Source organism: Dermacentor variabilis, chromosome 4, assembly GCF_050947875.1.
Source record: "Dermacentor variabilis isolate Ectoservices chromosome 4, ASM5094787v1, whole genome shotgun sequence".
NCBI classification, from domain to species: domain Eukaryota; kingdom Metazoa; phylum Arthropoda; class Arachnida; order Ixodida; family Ixodidae; genus Dermacentor; species Dermacentor variabilis.
Genome location: NC_134571.1, coordinates 86,815,012 through 86,839,146, shown reverse-complemented (window position 1 = coordinate 86,839,146; position 24,135 = coordinate 86,815,012). Strand labels below are relative to the sequence as shown.

Sequence of the window (24,135 nt, the reverse complement as noted above, 5' to 3'; positions counted from 1 at the left end):
TGAAGCCATCTCGCCGACACGGACTGGTGTTCCGAGAAAAACATCAGCCTCGCAATGACCAAAAAAAAATAAACAAATTTTTGGGCAACAAAAACACAATGGAAACACAAACACCTCGCACCTGGTTCAAAGGTTTTAACTACCTGCTGTATCAGAGAAACAAAAACTTATTATTATTGTTCTTGTTGTCAGTGTTGTTCTTGTGAGCTTTATATTCACTCTTCATCTTCTTCATTTGCAGATATTCACTATTATAGCTAGCATCACCCTCTCCAGCGCGCGGCCCGGCTGAATAAAGCGCCGAGGTAGCAGCCGTCTAGCATTATTATTATTACTAGTAGTAGTATTAATAGTAGTAGTAGAAGAGAAGAGGGGACACGACAGGTGACAAAATCTATGTTGTTTTACAGCCGCTGTACAGTAGTATTCGATGGGGGCGAAATGCGAACGCACTTAGATATAAGTGCACGTTGAAAAACCCCAGGTGGTCCAAATTTCCGGAGTCCCCCATTGCGGCTAGCCTCATTGCCTCATAATCAAATCGTAGTTTTGGCACGTAAAACCCCATAATTAAAAACCACAGTAGCAGTAGTAGTAGTAGTCGCACAAGAAGAAGAGACAGGACAAGTGACAACATCTATGTAGTTTACAGTCGTAGTAGAAGTAGTAATAGTAGTAGTAGCAGCAGTAATAGAAAAAGAAGAGACAGGACAAGTGACATCTGTGTAGTTTTACAGCCGCTTTACAATAGTGCCAGCAGCCGTGCTAGCTGAATCGACGTTTCGCTTTCAGAGCTACTGGCGCCCCCTTCTTTCGAATCAATGAAGTGACATTAACTTTCACTGCGGCGGAGTATTCAAAATTCAAGACTCCGTTTTAAAGGAACGGATCGCGATGTATCACGTTTTCAGTGAGTGAGTGAGTGAGTGAGTGAGTGAGTGAAGAAACTTTATTGCAGGTCCGGCGAGGACGCGAACTCGTCGCGCACCCAGCTTGTCCCACGTCGGGGAGTGAGTGAGTAAACTTTTATTGGGTCCAGCAAAACGTGATAAAACGCGCTGAAAACAATATCTACAGGAGTGTACAGCGTACCTCACTGCACAGTGACCATATAATTGAAAAGGCCTTCTGTCTTTCTTTCTTTTCGTCGTCGTTTGAATCACAAGTGTCGTAGGCGTCATTTACTCATGTTTGCAGTGCTGTAGGGGAACATATACGAAAACAAAAGTTGCAGCCGCTGCACATGCGCCTGAAACCGAGAACGTCTTGAGGTATGATAAGAGTTTGATCATTTCAAGCTTGAGTTTCACTTCGTGCAGGCCGTTCCTTTTCCTTCAATAGCTACGCCGTTGCAGCATAAATTTTTACTGAGCGTCAACGACTAATTGTGACACGCTAATGCCTCGGACAATGTTCTCTTTATTTTTTAATGGCGGAAATCGTCTTTTTTTATTGTATAAGGAAGGGTAAAATGGTCTCGCCAATATGGCGATCGCCAGCCATCACATGGCAAGAGTGACTAAGTGAGTGAGTAAACTTTTATTTGGTCCAGCAAAACGCGATGAAACGCGCACCCGGCTAATCCCACGACGGGACTGACAGATCTAGTCTGCCGGCCCGATCGCGGGCGCGCTGGACGGCCAGGATTTCGTCCTCAAAGACGGGACTTCGCAGGAGCGCGTCCCACTCTTCCTTGGTGAACTTCGGGCCCAGCGACCCTCACTTCCAGAGCATATGAGGCAAAGTAGGAACCTCACCACAGGCCACGCAAGAACAATTCGGATAAATCTCGGGATGTATGCTGTTAAGGGACGCCGGATTTGGGTAGGAGTTCGTTTGCAAGAGTCTGAGCGCGACCGCCTGCGGCCTGCTTAGCTTGGAGTGAGGCGGCGGGAATACCTTTCTCTCTAAGTAAAAGAATTTACTAAGTTCATTGTGCGTGATAGGAGCGTCTCTGTGTCCGGGAAGAGAGTCACCCGATCCGAGGGCAGCGCTGTCGGTAAAGCCACGCGCAGCCTCGTGGGCAGACTCGTTGAGGTTCAGAGAAACCCCCTCAATCGCCCCGACGTGGGCAGGGAACCTAAGGAAGGAGTGTATGGAGGTGTCGCATAGCAAGACACCTTTCGGGATGCGATAGCCCTCGACTCATAATATGCGCAGATGCTCGCCTATAGTGATATAATGCAGTCCAGTAAATCTTGTGTGGCTACTGCCATATGTTGGTTATATTTCCGGCTCTTTTCCCCTGTGAATTACAACGCACGAGATGGTGTATTTTACCCTTCCTAGATGAATATACGTGTTACTTGCCGCTGTAGCTTTGCTGCTATGGCGTTCAGATATTGAACTCGAGGTCGCGGGTTCATTCCCGAGCTTCACTGTTGCATTTAGATAGGGGTGAAATGCAAGAATGCTCGTGCACGTAGATTTAAGTGCGCATTAGAGAACCCCAGGTGGCCAAAATGAACCCTCCTCTACTTCGTGCACCATAATCACAGCATGGTATTGGCCTGTGAAACACGAGTATATATATATATATATATATATATATATATATATATATATATATATATATATATATATATGCAAATGTGAATGAATTCTGAGGTTTTACATGCCAACACCCCAATTCGATTATGAGGCAAGCTATAGTGAGGGGGACTCCGGATTAATTTGCACCACCAGGGAATCTTTAACGTGCCCCCAGTGTGTGTCACATGGAAGTTCTTGCATTTGCCCCTCATCGAAATGCGGCCGCCGCGGCCGCGACTTGACCCCGCGACCTCGTGCACAGCAGGGCAATATCATAGCCATTAAGAAGCCGCGACGGGTAAAAAAAGGGATAAGCGAATTGCAGTTGTTTGTTTTGTGTCACTGAACATTCGTTACAATGAAGTTGTCAATTTCTTTTGTTATGTACGTTTTATGAATGGGTTTAGACCGCTTTGTCTTTTTCTGATGTTAATGTATCTGATGATCATACTGCTGTTTTTGTAATCGGCTGGTGACAGCTTTGTCAAGGTGCCTAATGACCAGCTTTTTTTGTTCCACGCCCTTTGTCCTGTATTTTCAGAGCACGAAATAAAAAAACTATTTGACTATTTGCTTAAGTAATATCCACCTCTCCGAACAGTTCAGTTAACCGGATGGAATTGTGATACTTGCCACAGACGATTTCTAAGAATATGCTGCAGTTAAAAAAATCACCGCCCAAGAACTCCGTACGGATGGTTAACCAGCGAAGCTGAAACATGCGGCCCCGGTGTTTGTCACTGGGTTAATCATGTCGGTTAATTAAACGACGGCTTGGTAGGCTGCCGGATCCTCGGTACGCAGTTTCGGCTTGCGCTCGGCTGCACGAGCCTGTTCTTGTGCCCGGGCTGCAGCGCTGGCACGGCGTAGGCGAGCTCATTCGTTCCCGGTTCTGCTCGCGGTGTTGCTGATCGGAAGCTGCCTGCTCCTCAGGAATACGTATTACGCGTGGCCTACCTATTTCGGAGCCGGAGAGAAACTGCTGCGCGCGCTCGAATGCGGCGGAGAGCAACAACTTCACTACTGGCGCAGCCAATCGCGCGCTTCTCTTTCTCTCTTTTTCTTTCGCGCATGCGCACGGAGTTGTGCCAGAGGAGTTTTCGGCGTACAGGCGACAGACCGACGGACGTTCTAGGTCGACTTTTTTTTTTTATATGTTACCCAAATTTGAGAGAGAGAAACAACTTGATTGGTCCATAATAAAATGGAGAGCGTAAAGCGCCTGATGGGGTGGCTCCCTCTTCACGGGTTCCATGTGCTGCCAGGGCTATCGGCCTACATTTGAAACTAAAGAATATCGACAGATATTTGTGAACAAAGCTAGCAAAATTACCGAAGCTAATAGAGTTTCTGTGTCGCGCCCTCCTTAAAGCCACTCTGGAGATTATCCAGACTAGCTGCAAGAAATTATGCGTTTTAACGACGGCTCCGAGGACAGCATCGTTTGGGGTGCCGAGAACACCTGCGAAGCATCCAACAAGGCACCACTTCCCTGGCATTTTCGGCGAGGATGCAGCTTGTTGGATCGACTTGCGAGATTTAGTAGCTGAGCTTACGTTAAGTAATGGTGGGTCATGTTCAAGGGTCTACCTATATTCAAATTATTTTATTTCTCGGCAAGTTTAATAAATGGGGGTAAAGACAGTAGCCCTGCGCAGTGGTAGCAAGGAAAAAAAAAACACGTACACTGAAGTTCAACTAAACCCCTTGCGTATCGAGTGTGGCTCCATTTTGCTTCAGTATGAATCATTGAATGAATTTACTTCTTTTACACGCACACACACACACATTACGCTGAGCATCGCTGCACCACGCCACTTTGCTGAAGGCACTACCGTGTTTGATGGTATGCTCGACATGCTGCGTTCCGTCAGCAGTGGCGGAATGATGGTTTTCTTTCTCGTATGCCACACTGCCAATAATTAACTTGCGCATGTGCTTTGAGCAGGTGGTTCAATTATTTTTATTGAAAACGCAACAAATTTGACTGTACCATCAAATTATAGTTAATTACTTTGATATTATTAGGACTCGCTAGAAAATGCGCAAAGCATCACGTATCACATTGACCATCTTTCTATCTAATTTGCATCGCATTGGAATGAAACACACCTATCGACAGTTATGAATATCACCTATGACTATCACCTATCAAGTTATGACTTGAGGGGTTGAAGTCGCCGAATATAATGCCATCTAAATGTAATAAAGTGCTCCGAGACGTCAAGCTTTGTTTTTTATTCTTTCCGGTAGGTTCTTATAACGAGCTTGTCGTGTTAGAAGAGTGCGTAATGAAGAGTGCGTAACGATAGAAGTTCCCCGCAACTGCCGGGCTCGCGAAGGGCTTCGTCTGTTGTGCCGGTGCTTAAACGCAACCCGTTAGGAGCATCTCAGCATCTCTATACGTACGACGAATGAAACGGACACTCGAAGGGGGTTTGCGCGCGATCGCGGTTCCACAAAACTCGGATTATTTGGTCACATCAAACAGTCCCCACGCGAACAGATAACCGAAACAATAGCTACGTTGTCAGCGTCAGCTCAGCCAAACAAACGTAAAAAAAAACGTCATGCTCACGAGCTTCTCAGTGCCTGGAAGGATTGTGTTTGGATGACGTTAAGCAAAGTCAACTTGCCAAACTATTCCAAATTATTTACGCCATATCGTGCACGAAAATTCTAAATTGTCCATATCAAGCAGCAATAATCGCAAGAATTGTCTTGTCCATAGAAATAACACATTTTCCCAAAAGCGCGAATGCACTTTGCAATTCAGATTGGGTAAAAGAAAAACGATCCAGTGTAAGCGTCGTCGGTGGTGCTCAGGGCAGCCTACACCGACTGGCAAGGTTCATGGGATCGCCCGGTGCGCACTGAAAAGCCTCCGCGAATTCGGGCAGGTATTGCACCGGTATGTTGCACACCGATTCGCCGTCTGTTGTGTCGTTGCCTTCGCACGCCAAGTAGCACAGCGCAATGAAAAGCAGTTGCAGACCCGTGTATTTTTCGAGCCCGAGCACGGCCCAGTCCGAACCGTTAGCGTAGTTCTTATACGCATCCACAAGCGGGCCGTATCCGATTGCGTACGCTGTGTACATCTCGGGATTCTTGACCGCACCGAACGGCCCAGAGCGGACGCATTCGATCAGTGACCGTGCTTGGGACACGTTTTTCCCTTCCTCGTAGGAGAGGAGGAGCAGCTCGCCGAGAGCGCTAGACACCTCGGCCCCAAAGCCTCCGTAATTGAGAGACGCGGGCCGACCGACGTCAAAAAGCGGGAAGGACAGGGCGTACGGCATCAGCTGGAAATCGTAAAACTTGTAGGACAGGTAGTAGTAGTCGAGATTGTAGATGGTGCGAATAATTTTTTCGACTTCCTCCGTTGGTCGCTCGCGCACCGACTGCCGCCAGTTGCTTAAGAAGGAGCTCGTCATGTGCCTTGCCCGAGCTGTTGCAGACGCGTTCTCCTCATCGCTGGGTTCGAAGTTCCTAAATGCCCTTTCCAGCGAGCTCCAGTTGCTGACGACAGTGATGCTCTCGTCGAAATATTCCCACTTGGACAGACGCTTCGAAAATGCACTTCGCACGAGCAGCGTCAGTTGCCTCGCGATAGCCTCCGAGTTCCCGTGGAGAACGTGAGCGTTGTACCTCGAGAACGGTGCCTTCCTGGAGAAGAACATGGACCTACCCAGGCAAAAGGCCCTGTGGTAGATATCTGCCAGACGAGGGCTCTGGTCGTAGTAGTTTAGAACAAGGTCTCTCCTTGCGAATAGCGCCGCAACTTGGACTGTGCACCAGGACACGAACGAGTGGAAAGCGTCCGAACCGTGTTTCTTCCAAAAGTTTAACGCGGCTTCAAGATAATCCACACGGCTCGTTTCAAGCAGGAGGCCATTCGCGACACTAACGTTATATCCTTGTAGGATGGACAGCCATCGGTATTCGGTGAGGCCTATCTCCGGAGCGTGAGACAAACCGCCAGCCGCAGTTGGGTGCTCGTCGGACACCCGTGCAGAAAGTTCGCCCAGTATGTCCAGCACAGGTTCCGCGATGTCGAACGTCTCTTCGAAGCTTACGGCGACTGTGCCGGCCCGTTGGAAGGTCTTCTTCAAGAATTCAAAGTATGCCTTCTTCTGCTTCGTATCCGTCAGGCGCTCCCGCTTTGTCAGCACGAAGAGGAGACATTTTCCAGGGTCGACAGCTATCTTCACGGTACGGTCTGCCGGCGACACGTAGATATCGAAGAGGACGTCCCAGCCTAGTTTGAAGGAGCTGTGCAACAGAGTTCGAAGCACGTCGGCACCCTTGGATGGCCTGGGCCAGACGATACCAGCATCTTCGAGTGCGGCCTTGACGGATTCGAGCTCGTCGCTACCTCCGTTAAGCACGCTGGTGCAACTGCTGTACACGGCGGCCGCCTGCTGCTCCTCGTTCTGTTCCGTCTTGGGTATGTCGACACCCTGCAGTTCTTTAGTGAGCCTGTCCAAGACGAAGTGGAACTGGTCTTCCCACACACTGAGGCGTTGACCGTGCTGCCAACCGTCACAAACGAAGCGCGTGAAGCTCGTGCACGGGTTCACGGAACTGTTGATGGATGCGAGGAGCCGACGCGAATAGGCAAGGCAGCCTTGGGTCACGCAGGCGTAGGAGGCGTTGTGCGGCAAAGACCAGACAGAGCTGATGACCCACAGCGTCGATAGCACCACGACGACAATGCCTGATAACGTGCAACAAACGAGCCAGTGCGTCGAGTCGAGGCCCCTGCACACCTGCGAAAGGTATCGTGAAGATTCAGTGAAAAAGTTGGCCTACGGACTTGTCACAGACCGCATACTAACTCGCGTTGCACGTTATCTACACAAACGCTAGAGATAAATGCTGTTTTTCTGGTAACGGCGTTGTTTTCAAGTCGATTTACATATAAGCATAACTACCGTGAACGTCGTTATGAAAAGAAATACTTTAGCTCGTGACAAATAGCCTCTTCCAGTACCAATAACGACGCATATTGCGGCCTAAATTGAAAAAAAAAATGTGGGGGAGTTGTGCAGTTCTCCCATTTCCTCGCATGCCTTTCGTGGCAAGTGATGTGCTCAGTGCTCGATACAATACTGGGCGTTCCTCCGCTATCAGAACAAAGAGCATTAGGCCAACACTTCGAGAGCAACTTCGCTTGGAAGGTTCATTGCTCAAGTCCGCGGGCCTACACAATAAACTGCAAACGCTGCGTACTACTGTTCCTAACACTAGATAGTGCACGTGGTCTACGTCTTTGTAGCTACGCTCTCTCTTTATCCCCCACACTCCCATCGCCCCGTGCAGGGTAGCCAACCAGAACTGCCCTGGTTAGCATCCTCGCGTTTCTTTACATCTCTCTCTCTCTCTCTCTCTCTCTCTGTGTGTGTTAGTTTCACGGCTGAACATTATTCAATAATAAATAATTAATTAAGGAAAAATCAGACATCCTCCCGTTCGTAGCATTTGCTACAAAGGAAACCCATACGGGTTCATCGAAAGAAAGGGCTCAGAGTTGAAGAAAAATGAAGGACCAGGATGAGTTTTTCTTCAACTCTGAGGCTTTTCATTCGAGTAACCCATATGGCTTTCCTTTGTAGCAGTTGCTGCGAACGGGTGTATGTCTTATTTTTTTTTATTAATTACTTCTCTCCACCTTGCAGGTTTCCGCAGAACTACTACGTCGAACATTATTTGAACGAAAAAGCGCGCTGATAGTATTCGCAGCATGTCATGCACTATCCTATATCAACCGAAAGTATATTTCGCTGTTTGCTCATTGCATTCCGTGAATTTCTGATTGCTACCCACTTCAACACAATGCATAAACTGACAATGACACGTGACAGCACAGTTCACTTCATTTTTGACCGCCATCTGCCTGGAGAGGTACCGGCTGCCCACTGCACACCACCACTCTCTCCTTTTGCCTTCGACTTTGGGTGAAGCGCGTCGTTAGTGACATGCGAGAACCAGACGGGAAGAGGCTTTATGCCACGAACTTGCGCGCCCTCTACTTAAGCACAAAAGGAACGGCGTACTGTAATACCGTGGCTCGTCGGCGTTCGTTTAAAGAACTATCCGGACATGGAACTCCTGTTCCTCTCTTTTTAGATTTAGTGGCATTGAATTTACTGCTTCGCTTGCGACAAGTAAATATCTAAGAGTTCTCAGAGAGTGATCTTGTAGCGAAAGATTTTGAGAAGTCATTGTCTTGTTGAACGGCGCACAAAAACAGCGCATATACTCCCTGCAACAGCACATAACATGTCAGCCATGATGCGCCATGGTGCGCGTTGCAGTCGCAATAGCATGGTGGTTATTGCGCTCGTTCAAATTGATGTGTTAACGCCGGGCAAAGACAAGCCGGAAATTCATCTGAAAAGCATTCAATTTGTTCACTCTAGCATATCATCTCTCCAGTCTCGTTACCACCACGGCAACGCTTTTCGCCAAGGCGGGGGAGGGAGGGGGGGGGGGGGGACTTGTTCCGATTCGGTTCCTTCGATCAAGCGCGTCGTCGATGAGCGAATCACGTTGTATACACTGTGACCTGCAATCCTATAACAACTTTACCAGAAGATTTAGCGATTGCTTATGCTTCGTTTTGGTGCTACAGCAGTTAAGAACGCTAAACTGAGTATGTTTTGCCTGTCTGCCCGTACTTTCCGCGATTATGACATCGGTCATAGTCGTCGCCGCCAAGTAGTCATTTATCGCGTTTTCGTCAGGCCATCTCGTCATTCCCCGCTTAAGCAGGGGTGAAGAAAAATACAAATTCGCCCGCGCCACCGCTATACTGAGTGCATTGGGAACAGGTGAGCAGGCGTCTCCTCCACTAGCCCGGCCGTGACTGCGCGTATCTGTCCGCGCGCCGTATTTTGCAAGTCATCCGCGGCTGGGCGAGCGGAGCAGGCTGGTGGCTTTATGCGCGCTGTGTGTGTTCCGACGCACCCAGTGTTGGATGTCGCGTCATCTCAAGTTTCCAAGACGCGGTGAAGCGAAAGGCAGCACGAAGCATTCGCTGTGCGCTGTCGGAGCTCTTAATCGCGCCAGCGTTGCGATAGCGAGTATTTGTGGTCATCGAATGAGATCTGGGGCCCTATAACGTAAAACTATTCCAATATGTTTTCTATTGCAATGTCCTGACGTCAAATTTGCGTAACCGGCGACGCAAGCATCAGGCAGTCACCCGCAGGGTTGTCTGAAGAAAGCAATCAAATGCTTTCCTCGTTCATAGGAGGTCACTTTTGTTTGCTTGAAAAACGAATAACATTGCCTACACTGAGCGGCTTGTCTTATCTAATTGGCTCACAAGAGGCGAGGAGCCCGCTCAAGTGGAGAGGGATTCGATGGGGCCGAGCCACTGCACTGAAAATCGAAAACACGATGAAGAGAGTGGTGCTGGAGTCAGCGATTGGTCCGCTTTCCCTTACTTAACTTGCGGTGGCTCGTCGACAGTCGCGGTGGCATGCAACGGAAGCTTAAGAATGACGCTTAAACGGATCCTCAGCAGAGAAGAGTTGAAAGAACGAGGTCGTAAAAGTGCCGAAAGTGCTCGAAAACGTTACACGGGCACGCAAACAGTTTTATTACAGGCAAATAAACCCATGCCCTCCGGCAGGTGCGAGAGCCAGTGCCTGAGCGATCGGCGGCAGCCATCTTTTATTCCTTTCGGAACGGGGCAGCCTGCTGCTATTAAAAAAAAATCAGTTTTGTTCGGCATATTAATGCATCATTAACGCGTACACGTCACTGTGACGTGGTGAGTTCTTGCGGTTTTGTGACGTCGCGTGTCAGGCAGGTGAAGTGGGTGCAGCCCGAAAACCAATAGCCGAGGGCTGATGGCGAAAAGGCGTCGAATCAGAAATAAGTATATTTCTTTCGTTCGGTCAAATCATGTATAATCAATGTGTACACGTTATATCAGATGGGGAGCTATTGTGGTTTTGGTGACGTCGCGTGACAGACAGGTGAAGTGAGAGTGATCCAAAAAAGTTTTTGACCAATCGCGGAGGGCTGATTGCAGAATTGGAATAGAAAAGTTTGGAATAGTTTTACATTATACCGCCCCTTCTCATGTTTGCACGTACGTGCGCGAGACCATGCTTGTTAATTTAATTATAGTGAGCGAATGTTTACTGCAATTTATACGGCCAACAAAAACCACAAACATTACTTCGTGTAGTTGTCTAATACTCTACTATTTCTATCAATGCTTTGCTTTTCAGGCAAAACTGAAAATTTGTTTAAATGAGCACCAATGTGACCTTTTATTGCGTGGTTGAATAAATCATTTTGGATTTCGTCAACACTGTTTCTCTGGAAGTAAATTAGAATCGACCATCGCAAGCGCGCCTCGTCTTCGCAAGTACCAGCTGCTGTAGAGAAGTGGGTTGCTTTTGTCACTGCCTCCTGACTAGTAGGAGTCCGGACATACCAGACAAATTCTTTTAATCCCTTTCCCCTCTCCCCCAAGGCAAGGGATAGCAGGCTGAAGCGTGCTAGCTCATGCCGACCATCAAATAACGTATCCATCTCATGCGAACAATGATTCCAATTAGGAAACGCAATTGTTGAAAATTTTGTGCGAAAACAAGTACAAGGTATTTTAAAGTTGTTAGAATTATAAAAACGCAGGTTACCGCAAACTAGAGATCCATCACCGCTACAAAACCCTTGAACACTCCCGACTGTCCCCGAGCGCGTCCCTGAAGCCTCCGTGCCCACCTGCGCCCCAATTTTATCAGCCAATTTCACTAATTGGTTAATAAAGTTGTTATACGTCTCGCGTAGCTTCCATAGCCTGCCAAGTTAACTAGGGCACCACCAGCCAAACCAGTGCGGGGATTGAAAGCGGTGCTACTGAGCATGTTCTTCCGAGGCGAAGGATAGATCCCATCGCTTACCAGAAGCCTCCTTGACTTGTTTTCACTGCGACACTTGGCGCTTGCTGAGGGCAGGGAAAACAATGGCGAACTGTACTTGCTCAAGGGCAGCTGAGCGTCCTGGGTCTTTGTAGAGGGCAAAGGCGCTGCCCGAGGAGCGGCGTCGTTCGAAACGCCTCGGGGACGATCTGCAGCAGCGGTGACGCCTTCGGGTGCAGTGGAGCTCGTACTCTGAAGGGCACGTCTGACTGCAGCGGCTTCGGCCGAAATTATACTACCGCCTGACCCTGAAAAACGGAAAATAGCAATGGTTTTTGCAGACAGATAAGTCGGCTGCCTGACAGTGTAATAGCGCAAAGCTACTTATGGATTTCATTTGTGATATCGTGCTGCTGTCGTGCGGATGACAAATCTAATGCGTTAGCATTCTTAGGGTACTTCACGACGCATTTTCCGGGGGCCATCTATCTATCTATCTATCTATCTATCTATCTATCTATCTATCTATCTATCTATCTATCTATCTATCTATCTATCTGTCTATCTATCTATCTATCTATCTATCTATCTATCTATCTATCTATCTATCTATCTATCTATCTATCTATGTTCCGGCTTGCCTGGCTCACTGGGTAGCCAGCGGTCGAATGGCTAGCGCATAGGGCTGCTGTGCTGAGGCGGCAGGGTCGGAAACCAAGTATCGGACCAACTTAGATCACTGCTTAGTTGGCAATGTGTACATACGTGACATAAGGGACGGGGTACGTACCGCTGTTCGAGGAAACTGTTTAACGCCGACTTAAAAAAAAACTTTAAATTAAATTATGTGGTTTTAAGTGCCAAACCCACGATTTCATTATGAGGCACGCCGTAGTGGAGGACTTCGGAATAATTTGGGCCACCAGGGGGTCTTTAGCGTGCACCTAAATCTAAGCACATGAGGGTTTTCGCCTTTTCACTCCATCGAAACGTGGTCGCCGTGGACGGGATGCGATCCGACGACCTCGTGCTTAGCAGCCCAGCACCATAGCCACTGAGCAAGCATGGCGGGTTGACATAGACTTGTAGTACTGGGTATGTGCCACTCCATCTGTGCTTTTCTAAAATGAACTCTTTGGTGCCAATTTGGGTGCCTCGTGTGCGTGCCGCTTTTCACTAAACCTCTTTGACGTCAACTTGAGTAACTGGGTATGTACTACTGGGAATGGGTCGCTCTATAATAACGAAAAAATTGGCTGCGGCTTAGCTCAGCTAACCCTGGATATGCGACGCGAAATCTTGGTTTAGCCTGGTTAAATCTTGTTTTCACTTGGCTAACGTTTTATTTGGCTGTAATAATTATACTTAGGTATACGATCATCGTTAAGCCAGGTATGAGGACTGTCATTAGGTCGGTGGCTAGACATGACTGTGATTAGGCTTGGGTAGACACGCGTCATTCGACGGTGCGACGCCTGTTGTGCCACAAAGAAAGAGCAAGTGCTAGACATGCAAAGAGACGCCGCGAACATGCGCAGCGTCGAAGCCCATCGCACCGTCGGAGCTCGACGGTGCGACGCCTGTTGCATTCCGGACCTTCCCCAGTGAAGGAGTTCGCCGGGCGATATCCGCGAGGTGGTGCGACGCCACTTAGCGACGACGGCTCAAAGCCTCCCGCTTCCGCGAAACGCTCAGGGAAGATGGCCCGGCCTCGCTCTCATCCACGGCCAAGCTTGCACTGGCTCGCGCGGCACACCTGTTAGCCAGGCGCGCGGCGAATCACGTAGTCATGCGGCGACCCAGCTGCGAAGAGTACATGCCCCAAGCCGGCGGCGCAGTTCGGCGCGGCGAGTCACGTAATGCACTGCCAAGGCTACGGCGTAGCTGCGGTCAAATTGCTTGCGGCGGCGAAGCTTGGCTCGACGTGATTAGTAAAGGGTACGCTTTAAAATACCCCTTAAATGTATCCGATGCTGAGCAGAATTGAACCCACGTCACAAGGGTTGCTTAAAGACAGGAACCCGACACATTAGCAGGCAGCGCCGCAAATGCACTGGATATGTGCGGGTCTTCAATGAACCTCTCGCCCAACTAGGGTCACTGAGTAAATACCACTGAGTGTGCGGTGTGATGGTTGGGGTTGTGGGGATGCGCGACTCTCACGCGTCCCCTGATATGTTGTTTTCCCGCATAGCTCCCGTCTCCTGCAACGCGGCTTCGCCACATGGACTGGTGCCCGCGGCGGTCGGTGTGGTTGAAGCGCAGTACGAGAGATGGCGCGAGTGTTGCGCTGCTGACGCCGCCTCACGGCGGGGTTACTTGGGGGCGGAAAAGGAAGGCTCTTCCTCTTTGGGATCGGGGAGGCTCTTCCTCTTTGGATTCGGGAACGGCAAGCGCCGCGGAAGTCCTTCGCGTGCACCGATCCATGCTTCTGCGAAACCGTCTCGCGTGGCCTCCTTCGAACGCGCCACCGTTCGCGTGACCATACGCGTGAACGACCAGGCGTTGGGATCCAGCACGGGGCGAACATATTCGCTCGTTATCCGGTCGCGGTGAGTCGGACTTCTAGATTTGTCGCGCGCCCATCGGCATGTTTTGTGGATAGCAACTCGGCTAGCAGGCATTGATCTATGAAAGGTGCAATAAATGCCCTTGTAATTGTTCGCACTACTGTGTTGTCGTTCCTTTGTCCCAAGAGTATGAGGAAGGAACCCCACAGGGTCGGGCATGAAATAGATGGCAGCTGGCCCATGCCATCGTCCAACTTATCCACGCTGAGGACGTTGCTGAAGGGAGAGACTTGTTCTCATCGAGAACGCGGAATATGGAATTTATTTACATTATCTACATGAGAACGTTACAGTTCATCAGTCTAACATGACTGAAAGAGGAATGCACACTGAGGAGCCGCCAACGGTTCCTTAAATAAACTCTGTCCTTCCTAGATCCCTAGGTGAGGGAAAACGGCAGTTCACCGCCGACCACTTCGGAGCGTCCAAAGTCATCGTAGCCGACCCGCCTTTGAGGGTGAGGGTTTACGCACTCACTTCCACACAAGTTGCACTGACCACGCCGAGGTGAGTGGGTTCTCGCAGACATGGTGCTGCCCCGAGCAGGCGCCTCTTTATCCCAGAGTCGACTCCGCAGACGATGGCCGCCGCGTCTGTCCACTTACTCACGACTTCTAAGCCGCGTGAGACGGCACCGCAAAATATATTCTAGGAGCTCCCCTGCTCCAAAAAGACCGTGCCGGGGTCGGCGTACACACTAACAATACGTGCTCCCCCGCCGCAGCCATGGTGGCCCCGTCGGGCTGGGAACTGACCAGCTCCCGCCGGTCAAACGTAACAGCGACAAGCGGAGGAGCAGTTCTCAGTGGCACCGGCGCGTCCCGCTTCTCGTCTCGGAGGTAACGCGCGGATTTCGCACTGCCACTAAATGGTGCAGCGTATACAGAAAAGAAGCGCGAGAGAGGAGCGCGGTTTACGGCGCGACGCATTTTTCAGCGTGCGCACGCACCGGCGCGCAGGCTTCGCAGCGGCGGCGATATGCGGCACCGAGTGTTCTTAGGGCAGCGCGAAAGGGCAGACCCGATGCAATGCACGCCTCATAGGCAACTCGTTTCGACAGCGGAAATACGTTGTGTCGCTATGTTGACTGAATGCTAACGCATCACCGTCGACCTTCATCGTGAGATGGGTGCTACCGCACTTCCTTTTCTTCATGATCGTGTTGTTAGTTGTGCGATTATCCAAAAAAAGACGGACAACACGAAGTGGGTATGAAAGAGCGGATATAATTTTTGTTTTCTTCCTCTTTTTTCTCCCGTTATGGGAGGGCACTTATAACCCGAAGATGTGCTGGCTAATAGGTGCCACTCGCTCACTTTCTCGCTGATTGCTTGCTTAATGGTTAACATCATTCCGTTTACCTCATACTCGCCCCTTGGCGGCTATGAAGTGCCGGACGACGGCGATGAGCAGCTCATTTTTCCCCCATGCCATAACACTTTGGAACGCACTCCCTGGTACTATTGTTTCGTGCAGCGACCACAAAACATTTCGCGAGAAACTAAACGATTTTGAAAATGCCAGCATAACCACCTAAATACCACACTTGTCTTATTAATATTTATTTATCACCTCGTTAGTACTGTCTATATGTTCCTTTTTCTTCTTTTTTGTACCTATTACAACAATGTTACTTTCTCATGAAGCTGTGCAACTTTAATGTACGCCCCCCCTTATGTAATGCCTTCGGGCCCTTAAGGTTGAATAAATGAAATGAAATGAGATTGATTGATTGATTGATTGATTGATTGATTGATTGATTGATTGATTGATTGATTGATTGATTGATTGATTGATTGATTGATTGATTGATTGATTGATTGATTGATTGATTGATTGGGTGTCAGATCGACTGCATGATTCATTCATTCATTGGCGCTGTATAGGAGAGCTCCGGGTGAATTTTAACTACTTGTTTTTCTTTACCGCGCAATTAAACTATGCGCACGGATATTTTGCATCTTCCCGCCTGTTGTAACTGCTCCCGTCGTTTAATCGCTGTTTAACTGCTAACAATACAGCGGCGAAGGATCGAACCCTCGGCCTCAGTAGCGTAACACCATATCCACTGAGACACCATGACGCTGGTGTTGGAAATGCGCTTGTTGCGATCGCTGCTTATGGGTATAGCATGCATAGGCTAAACCCCACTAAGCTGCGTAGGCTGGTACAGGGAATGACCGCGAAATCCTCGAGGCCGGCTGAAATACTATCGAACAACTCTGTGCTATACCTACTTTGCACTGTAGCTTGCTGAGCGTCGGTGTCCACACTGGAAGGCGTTTGTACACTCGTTGACGCCACCAATGCGCTCCCTCGGATACCTTGGGGTGAGCTGGTGGCGCCGTCAGAACCGCTGGGCGGACGCTTTCGTCGTTGGCCAGCGGCCGAGCGTGGCTTCGAACCCCTGACTTCCCCCTTCTTCTTGACTGACTTGTTCGGTGGGGGGCGGGCCTCCGCGGGGGAATTCATGGTGACTAGCACGGGGAAATGGCAGCGCGGTCAAGCGAGCAACTTGGATAGGCGTTCGATCGCTCAGTGCACGGCTCGCGACCTTCGAACGTGGCACGAGAAGAGGCGATGGCAATGGTCCATGATCTGCTCCGCACATGCCAAAATACAAACACCTTGGAAGACGACAGGCAAAATACTGTCTCTGTGCCTGGCTGCGGGTCGATTACTTCGGTATCGCCCAACGAGCGTTGATCTAGAATCAGCAGCATGTGCGCGGGCTTGAAAGTCCACTCTTGTTTCTGAAAACAATGCATATTGTCGACGACTCTTATTCGCCTCCGTGTTACGCGCCAGTTATTCATCAGTTGCCCACAAAATTCGTTTTTAATGCGATTGGCATTCTTAGGATACGTTAAGCACTTTCCGGTATATGTTTATCTATACATACCTATACCTCTCTCTGACCATGATCGCTCCAAGTGGCACAAGCTGCCTACTCCTATGGGCCACTAGGTACGTGCCAGTGGTCATGATTCCGTTGTAGTTGTTACATAGCCACCAATACACGCAGCTACATCATTCGACGCTGTCGTCGTACCTTCGTCATCATTTCAACAACATCATCCCATTGCCGTCATATCGTAGTCGCCATACCGCCTTCGTTCCATCGACATCCTTCCTTCTCAGTCGCAATCATGCTGTCGTCATTCAATCGTGATTATGCCGCCGTTGTCATGCTATCGTCGTCATTGCGCCGTCGTCATACAGTCGTCATCATGCATGCGTTCTAATACGTCGTCGTGATGCCGCCGTGGTCGTCGTCATTCCAGCTTCGTCATCAGATTATCTTCATACTATCTTTGTCACGCCATCGTTGTTATACAGCCGTCGTCATTTCCTGTTGTTCTCCTGCCGTTATCGTCACGCCATCGTCATCATACCAACGTCATAATTTCAGAATCGCCATCCCATTGTCGCCTTCTCCTTCCTCGGCTTCGTCGCTCCATCGACGTCATTCCTTATTCGTCTTTCCATCGTCGTCACTTCATCGTCATCACACAGTTGTCGCAATGCCGTCATGGTCATGGCCGACCCTGGCAAGCGAATGTCATAGTGAAGTGGGCCGATCCCGGAGTCAGCCGAAGCAATGAACATCTTATAATGACCCCTGCCAGATTCTTAATGAAGGTGTCTTCAGCAATATGATGTGTCGCTACATTGCTCAAATGCTAATCGTATTAACATCGATATTCATCGTGAGATTGGTTCTGCCAGAATTGTATTGCCCCATGTTCACAGCTTTTCTCTAAATTTCTGCCTATCCTGTTTCCCTCAACCAGAGTCCGCCTTCACAACAAAATTCACGCAGGCATCGTCTCAGGATGACTGTCGACGTCAATGCGACGTCAATGCAACGTGCCGTGTTGTCGCCCCCTAAACGCGTCATGTATGAGCCGTGTACTGCAGCCGGACTCCTCTTTCACGCTTCCCTCCAGAGACGCTCCACCATGCAACGGCTGTGTCGCGAAGTCGGCGCGTGTCTGAATTGACGGAGGTTCGATTCCGCCCAGCACCGGAGAAATTAAACCTTTTTCATTGATGAGTGGCACATACCCAGCCCCATATAGGGCTCGAACCTCACGTTTGCTGACAGACGCCGGCGCCACTCCTCCTGGAGTATAGCGGTGTAACAACGTAAGAGGTCGCCGGCACTGTGAGGCGCTCGCGATTCCCGCGATAGGATAGGAATAAACTTTATTGGTACAACATTTATTGATGTTGGCGCCTGGGGATAGGCTGCCAGGGGTCCATCGCCCGAGGAAAATCTTCCGAGATCCTCGGCAACGGCCCTGGCCTGCTGGACGGCCCACTCCTGGTCTTCGGGTGCCTCGCTGAGGAGGGCGGCTTGCCATCTCTCAGCGAGGCGCCCCGCTTCAGAGGGTCCTGCTATTGTCTTCCCCCTTCCTCCTGGTCCTTCTTCCTCACTGCGTTGGCATTCCCAAAGCACATGGGCTATGTAGGCCCGTTCGTGCTCGCACCACAGGCAGCCGGGCGACGGGTGCAGCGCGGGTCACAGGTGGCTCAGGCGGTAGGGGTTGGTGAAAGGGCCCGTCTGCAACCGTCTCAGGTCGACCGCCTGGGACCTGTCCAGCCGCCCGTGGGGTTGTGGATATTTCCTTCGGTCTTTCCTATAGTGACCAAGCACCTCTCGGTACGTTGCCGGAAACTCCTCGACATCGCAGTCGGCGTCCCCGTGATCCCCAGCTCCGTCCGCCGCGATTTGGGTTGCGTTGGTAACGACAGCGGCGGCGCCGGACGGGGTGGCCGCACTCCTCCGCTGGAGTCACGCACAACAACGGCAGCGGCTGCCCTCTGGGTGACCGCGTCGCGGCGGGTAAGCTGCCTCGCGACTAGGTGGGCGCGCTCGTTGTGGTTGGGTGGGATGTCGGTGCGTCTTCGCCCGTTGCATTGTTGTTGTCATTGTTGTCGCGGCTGTTGTTGTTGTTTTTGTTACTGCCAAGCTCCCCGACGTGCGCGGGGAACCACTTGAGGGACTTGTTTGTAATCGTGCCGGATCCGAATTCCCCGACCCGGGCGTTGAGTATGCGCGCCACATCCGCGGACACCCAACATTTGGTGTAGTTCCGAATCGCTGATTTGGAGTCGCTGATTATCAGGCTATCCTCCGCACCTCCGCGGACTACCGCGAGGGCTATGGTCATCTCCTCCGCTGCTTCGGCCGACGGCAGCCTCGCTGATGCCGTGACTCGGATCCTTCCCTTTGTATCTACGACTGCCATGGAGAAGGCGGGCGCCGCCGCCGTCGGCCAGCCGTGTCGATGTTGTCGCTGTTGCTCTAGCCGTTTTTTGTCGTAGTAGTAGTAGTGATGGTGGTGTTGGTAACTGCGGTTCGTCTCGCACAATCCCTTGTAGCGGCGGTGGTGGTCGACGTCCCTCGTCACCATCAGAGTCACCAACCGGCCGCGGGTACCTGGCTTCATCGTCGTAGAGGACGCCTTCTCGTCTTCCATGCTTCTCGAGGATTGCTACCACTCTGCGTATACGTCCTTGCACGTCATCCACCGGGTGCATATTCTTCGGCATGTTTTCCGTCTGTATGGCGTCCCTGATTTCCGGTAGCAGTGATTCCTTCAGTCCACGCGCCTCGTGATATCGAACCACGAGCAAGTCTAGGATTCGTCTTCCCGTTATGGTGCTCGACAGCCTCTCTAGCTGCGCGATTCTCTGCGCCTCGGCGATCTCCTCGAGCGTGTTGTGTACGCCCAACTCGAGGCGCCTGTGGGTTGACGTGTACTGGGGTACACCCAGGGCGGTCTTGAACGCCCTGCGGATCCTGCGATTGAATGCACGCGATTTTTGCCTCCTGGTGTCGCCGTTGTTTCACTATCGTTCGGCGGTCGGGTAGCCAAGGTGCTGTTACGAAGCCAGCACGTCCCAAGTTACGTGAAGTCAATATCACCGCTGTCTACCACTGTTGTGAAATGGGGAGGGGGGGGGGGGTCCGTGCGGCCACGAAGGTTCGATTGGTGGTGCCGTCCCAAGTGCCGGGAGAAAGAAGGGCTCCGAGCGACGTTGAAGAGAATGAAAAAAAAAAGGATTATATTCAAGAAAGGTACATGGTTCAGTTTTACAACACGGTTCCAACTATCCAACTATGGTAGCGTCTTTGCATGTCCAAACATATCCCTCTTACAGCCGTCCGGATTCGCTTTTCTTGCCCTTTTCCCCTCTTTCCTTCGTTGAAGGAATCCACTGGCCAACCACGAACGCCGAATGGTTCACTACCTCTATCGTCCCTCACTGGTCTTCAACGTGCGACTCGTGTCTCCATCGTGGGGCACCTGTCTCCAACGTGGCACAATAGGGGGCAAGCAGCTGCCGTCGACGCTTTTTCCCGGGAGTTCTCGACGATGACCCTGTCACTGATCAGTGGCCCCTTCGTGACGGTTGGGAGAGGCGACGTTGCTGTCTTCAAGCCAGCTGCCTTGAAGTGAATAATGACGCGTGAACATCAAACGTGACAGCTGCGTGTCGCTGGTGGGGCATCCCCTGCTCTGAGGCACCGCGAGGCATAACAGTGCCCACTACAGCTGCGTGGTGAAGTGTCATAACAGTGACAAAGACATCCTGAGTCTGCAGCCGCCCATCAATCTTTATGCAGTTTCCCGGGCAAATTGTATGAAAAGGAACGCAGGCAAGCATGGATAACCACCGTCCGCAAAATCAAGTCGTAATGCAAAAGTTTACCGTTTTACTTAATGTTTGCTATTACTCGCGGCCGCGTCGTTGCTTCGCCATCTAGCTCAGTCATGACAGTTCGCTCGTGACAGCAACAATTACGATGGTCGCATAATTACTTAAGGCATGACGATGAAGACATGATGATGATGGAATGACAACGATTACATAACGACGATGAATTGACAACGCTAGATTGACGACGACGGAATGATGACGGCATGGCAACGAAGGAATGAAGGCGACGAAATGACGACGACAGAATGACCACGATGGCGTAATGACGATGACGGCATAATGACGAAGCTCTGAAGGCAACAGTGTGATTCTGATGACATAATAGATCCCTTATAGACAATCTCCCAGATTATCACGACATTCATCACCATGAGGTGCCTGGTATAACCGTTGAAGCTAATGGCATATTAAAAATAATCGAATGTCTGAAACTAACACCAGCTGGAATCGATTGCATAATATATACAGATCATATACATATACGTATACATATACATATACATATACATATACAATACGTATACAGAGATCCTAAGAAATACAAAATACATTTTCGGTGCTCTTTTATCGTACTTTTTCCAACTATCTCTCGTGACCGGCATCCGATCAAACTATCATGAACCACCAAATCATAGGCATTCCCCCTCCTCAAAAAGAGAGAGAATGCGCGAACGATAATCCTTAATGTTATAGCCCTCCCAAAAATAGAAATGAGGATTTCACCCAGCTTCTAATGAGGGCAGGGCGGTGCCCCTAACCCCACCTGGGGCTACATGTCCAAGACTCACCCAAGGAGATCCTACTTGAACACGTCACATCCAAATTGGGCTTTAGCTTGACAACACTACCGACGGCACCGACCAGGCTCGGAAATAGTGTCAGCAGAGATACATTTCTTGATGTGATCTTTACCTACAACATTAAAAACACAACATGAACAAACATGGGGGAGAACCTAGGTAGTGACCATTTCATTATAAGCAACTCCATAGCATCGCCAAAGTTACATCGGGTGATCGGGACCACCGGGCTAAGGAACTGGGTAACCTTCCGAGAGCACGCTTTTTCAGAGTGGATGCCCGAGGATGTGACAGGACAGGCCGCTTTCGTACGAGAGGCACACGAGGCGAATTCCCGGAAAACCTCGCGCACAGCGGAAACGCCGGCGGTAGATCAACATCTGCTGCTCCTGTGGGAGAGTAGGCGGAGCCTGCTCAAAAAGTGGAAAAGGCAACGCCTCAACAAATGCCTATACGAGGGAATCGCCGCCCTCTCAGAGGAGGCAAGCGATTACGCAGCAAAGCTCGCCACCGACGGCTGGGTGCAGTTCTGTGCGTCCCTAAGCGACACCCTGGGAACCGCACGGACGTTGACAATACTGAGGAGTATATGCTAGAACCGGACAAATCCAAATCTACGATGAACCGACTCTTAAAAAGATGGCAGACGACTGTCGTGGTGCTGATGAAGATTTGATCCAGGCACTCAAAAATTGATATATAGGGGATACCACGACGGCCGAAATGTACAATAGAGTACACAGGAATCGAAAATGCCGAATTAGACCCGCCAAAAACGATAGAGGAAGTTTTCGCGGCGGCCCAGGCTGCTTACCGGAACTCCGACCCCAGGCTGGATCCTACACCAAATCCAATGATCCGCAACCTTAGTAACGAGATGGTTGAAAGAATCACACAGCTTCTCAACGAGCAATGCTGGTCCCAAGGCCAGGTTCCCCCGCAGTGGAAGGAGGCTAAAATTATAACCATGCCCAAACCGGTAACATCCTGCATGGAAAAGCTATACGAGGGGGTAATCCAAGCCCGATTGCAAGATTACATTGAGAAAGCAAATATTTTTTCGGCAACCATGATCGGCTTCCGCACCGGGCTCTCATCACAGGATCCTTCTTTACTGCTTAAAGAAGATGTGTTGAGCTGCATACCTAAAAGGCTGAGAACATCTAATATTGGCCCTAAATTTAAAAGGAGCTTTCGAAAACATCTCACATGAAGCCATCGTTTCGGAACTCAACGCTATTGGATGTGGAGAGCGAACGTTCAACTACATTAAATCTTGCCTCTCGGAACGAACAGCAACAGTTGGCATGGGCCAGATAAGTCCGTCACCTTTTTCGATGCCTAACAAAGGCACACCTCGAGAGGCGATCATCCACCTCACCCCCCCCCCCCCCCCCGTTATTTAACATTTCTATGCGCCGGCTTGCTAGAACCGTTGACGAGATACCACGCCTAGGCTACACATTGTATGCGGATGATATTGCACTCTGGGCTACGATGGGCTACTTAGCGCAAAAAGAACAAACGCTTCAGGAAGCCGCGAGGGCCGTAGCGGAGTTCGCGCGAGACAGCGGACTCATCTGCGGGCCGGAAAAATTCGAAGTTATATGCATAAGCAATAAATACTACACGAGAAACGGTAATATAAATCTAGAAGTAAATGGCCATGCTATAGCAGAGGTTACCAAAGCCCGAATATTGGGATTCTGGGTCCAAAGCGACTCCAAAACCGATCATTCCATAACTACACTTTAAGCTACACTCAAACAGATTGCAGGAATTATTCATCTAATCACGTATCACAGGAAAGGCACGAAGGAAAAAGATACCATTCGGCTCATACAAGCCCTCGTAATGAGCAGGGTAACGTACGCATTTCCGTACCAAACGCTAGACAGGGTAAAGGAGCACGGGGTGGACTCCCTCGTCAGGAGCTCCTATAAAGCCGCACCCGGCCTGCCCCTAGGAACATCGACAGAGCGACTTTTGGCTCCGGGCGTGCACAACACTTATGCCGAGTTGAGGGTGGCGGTCCCCATCGCTCAGAGGGACAGACTTAGTCAGAGCTCTCCTGGCAGGGTGCTCCTGATCAGAATTGGGCTCCCACCCTACCCTCAGCACCTCCGTGGGAAGCCAACAGACGCACGCCATGAAATTCGAAAAAAGGTTGCAGTAGCACCTATCCCCAAACGCATGAACAACGATCACCACGCTAACAGACGCAAGGAAAAAATCAAGTGGCTTCGGAAAGAATTTGGGTCCGACCCGAACGTGACATACGTTTACGCAGTGAGTTACGACAGACGGAGCTGTGTAATTACTGTAGCCGATAACAATATGAAGCTGCTGACGAGCGCCTCTCTACGTACAACTTCGGCTACAAAGGCGGAAGCTTCGGCCAAAGCCTTAGCCATAAGATACCAAGCACGCAGAGGAGAACCATCAGTGATTTTTCCGGACTCACAGGAGGCATGCAGGCGCTTCTTAAGGGCCGGCTGCTCATTGAAACCTTGAAGTTAATGGGACATAGACTTGCGCATAACCACATGTTGATCTGGTGCCCGGGGCATGCCTGGGCTCGAGAGAAACGAGAGGGCTGACGGTCTGGCTCGAGAATTC

At 50.2% G+C, this 24,135-nt stretch overlaps 1 protein-coding gene across 1 annotated transcript; it reads right to left on the bottom strand.

The window, feature by feature from the left end:
* Positions 1–5,354: 5,354 nt before the first annotated feature.
* LOC142578265 (membrane metallo-endopeptidase-like 1) lies at positions 5,355–16,456 on the bottom strand. Its single transcript, XM_075687666.1, has 3 exons — positions 16,309–16,456; positions 11,457–11,722; positions 5,355–7,301 (listed from the first exon to the last, which is right to left on the bottom strand). Exons 1-3 carry the CDS (start codon positions 16,454–16,456, stop codon positions 5,355–5,357), a joined length of 2,361 nt encoding a protein of 786 aa, XP_075543781.1.
* Between the last annotated feature and the right edge of the window lie 7,679 nt (positions 16,457–24,135).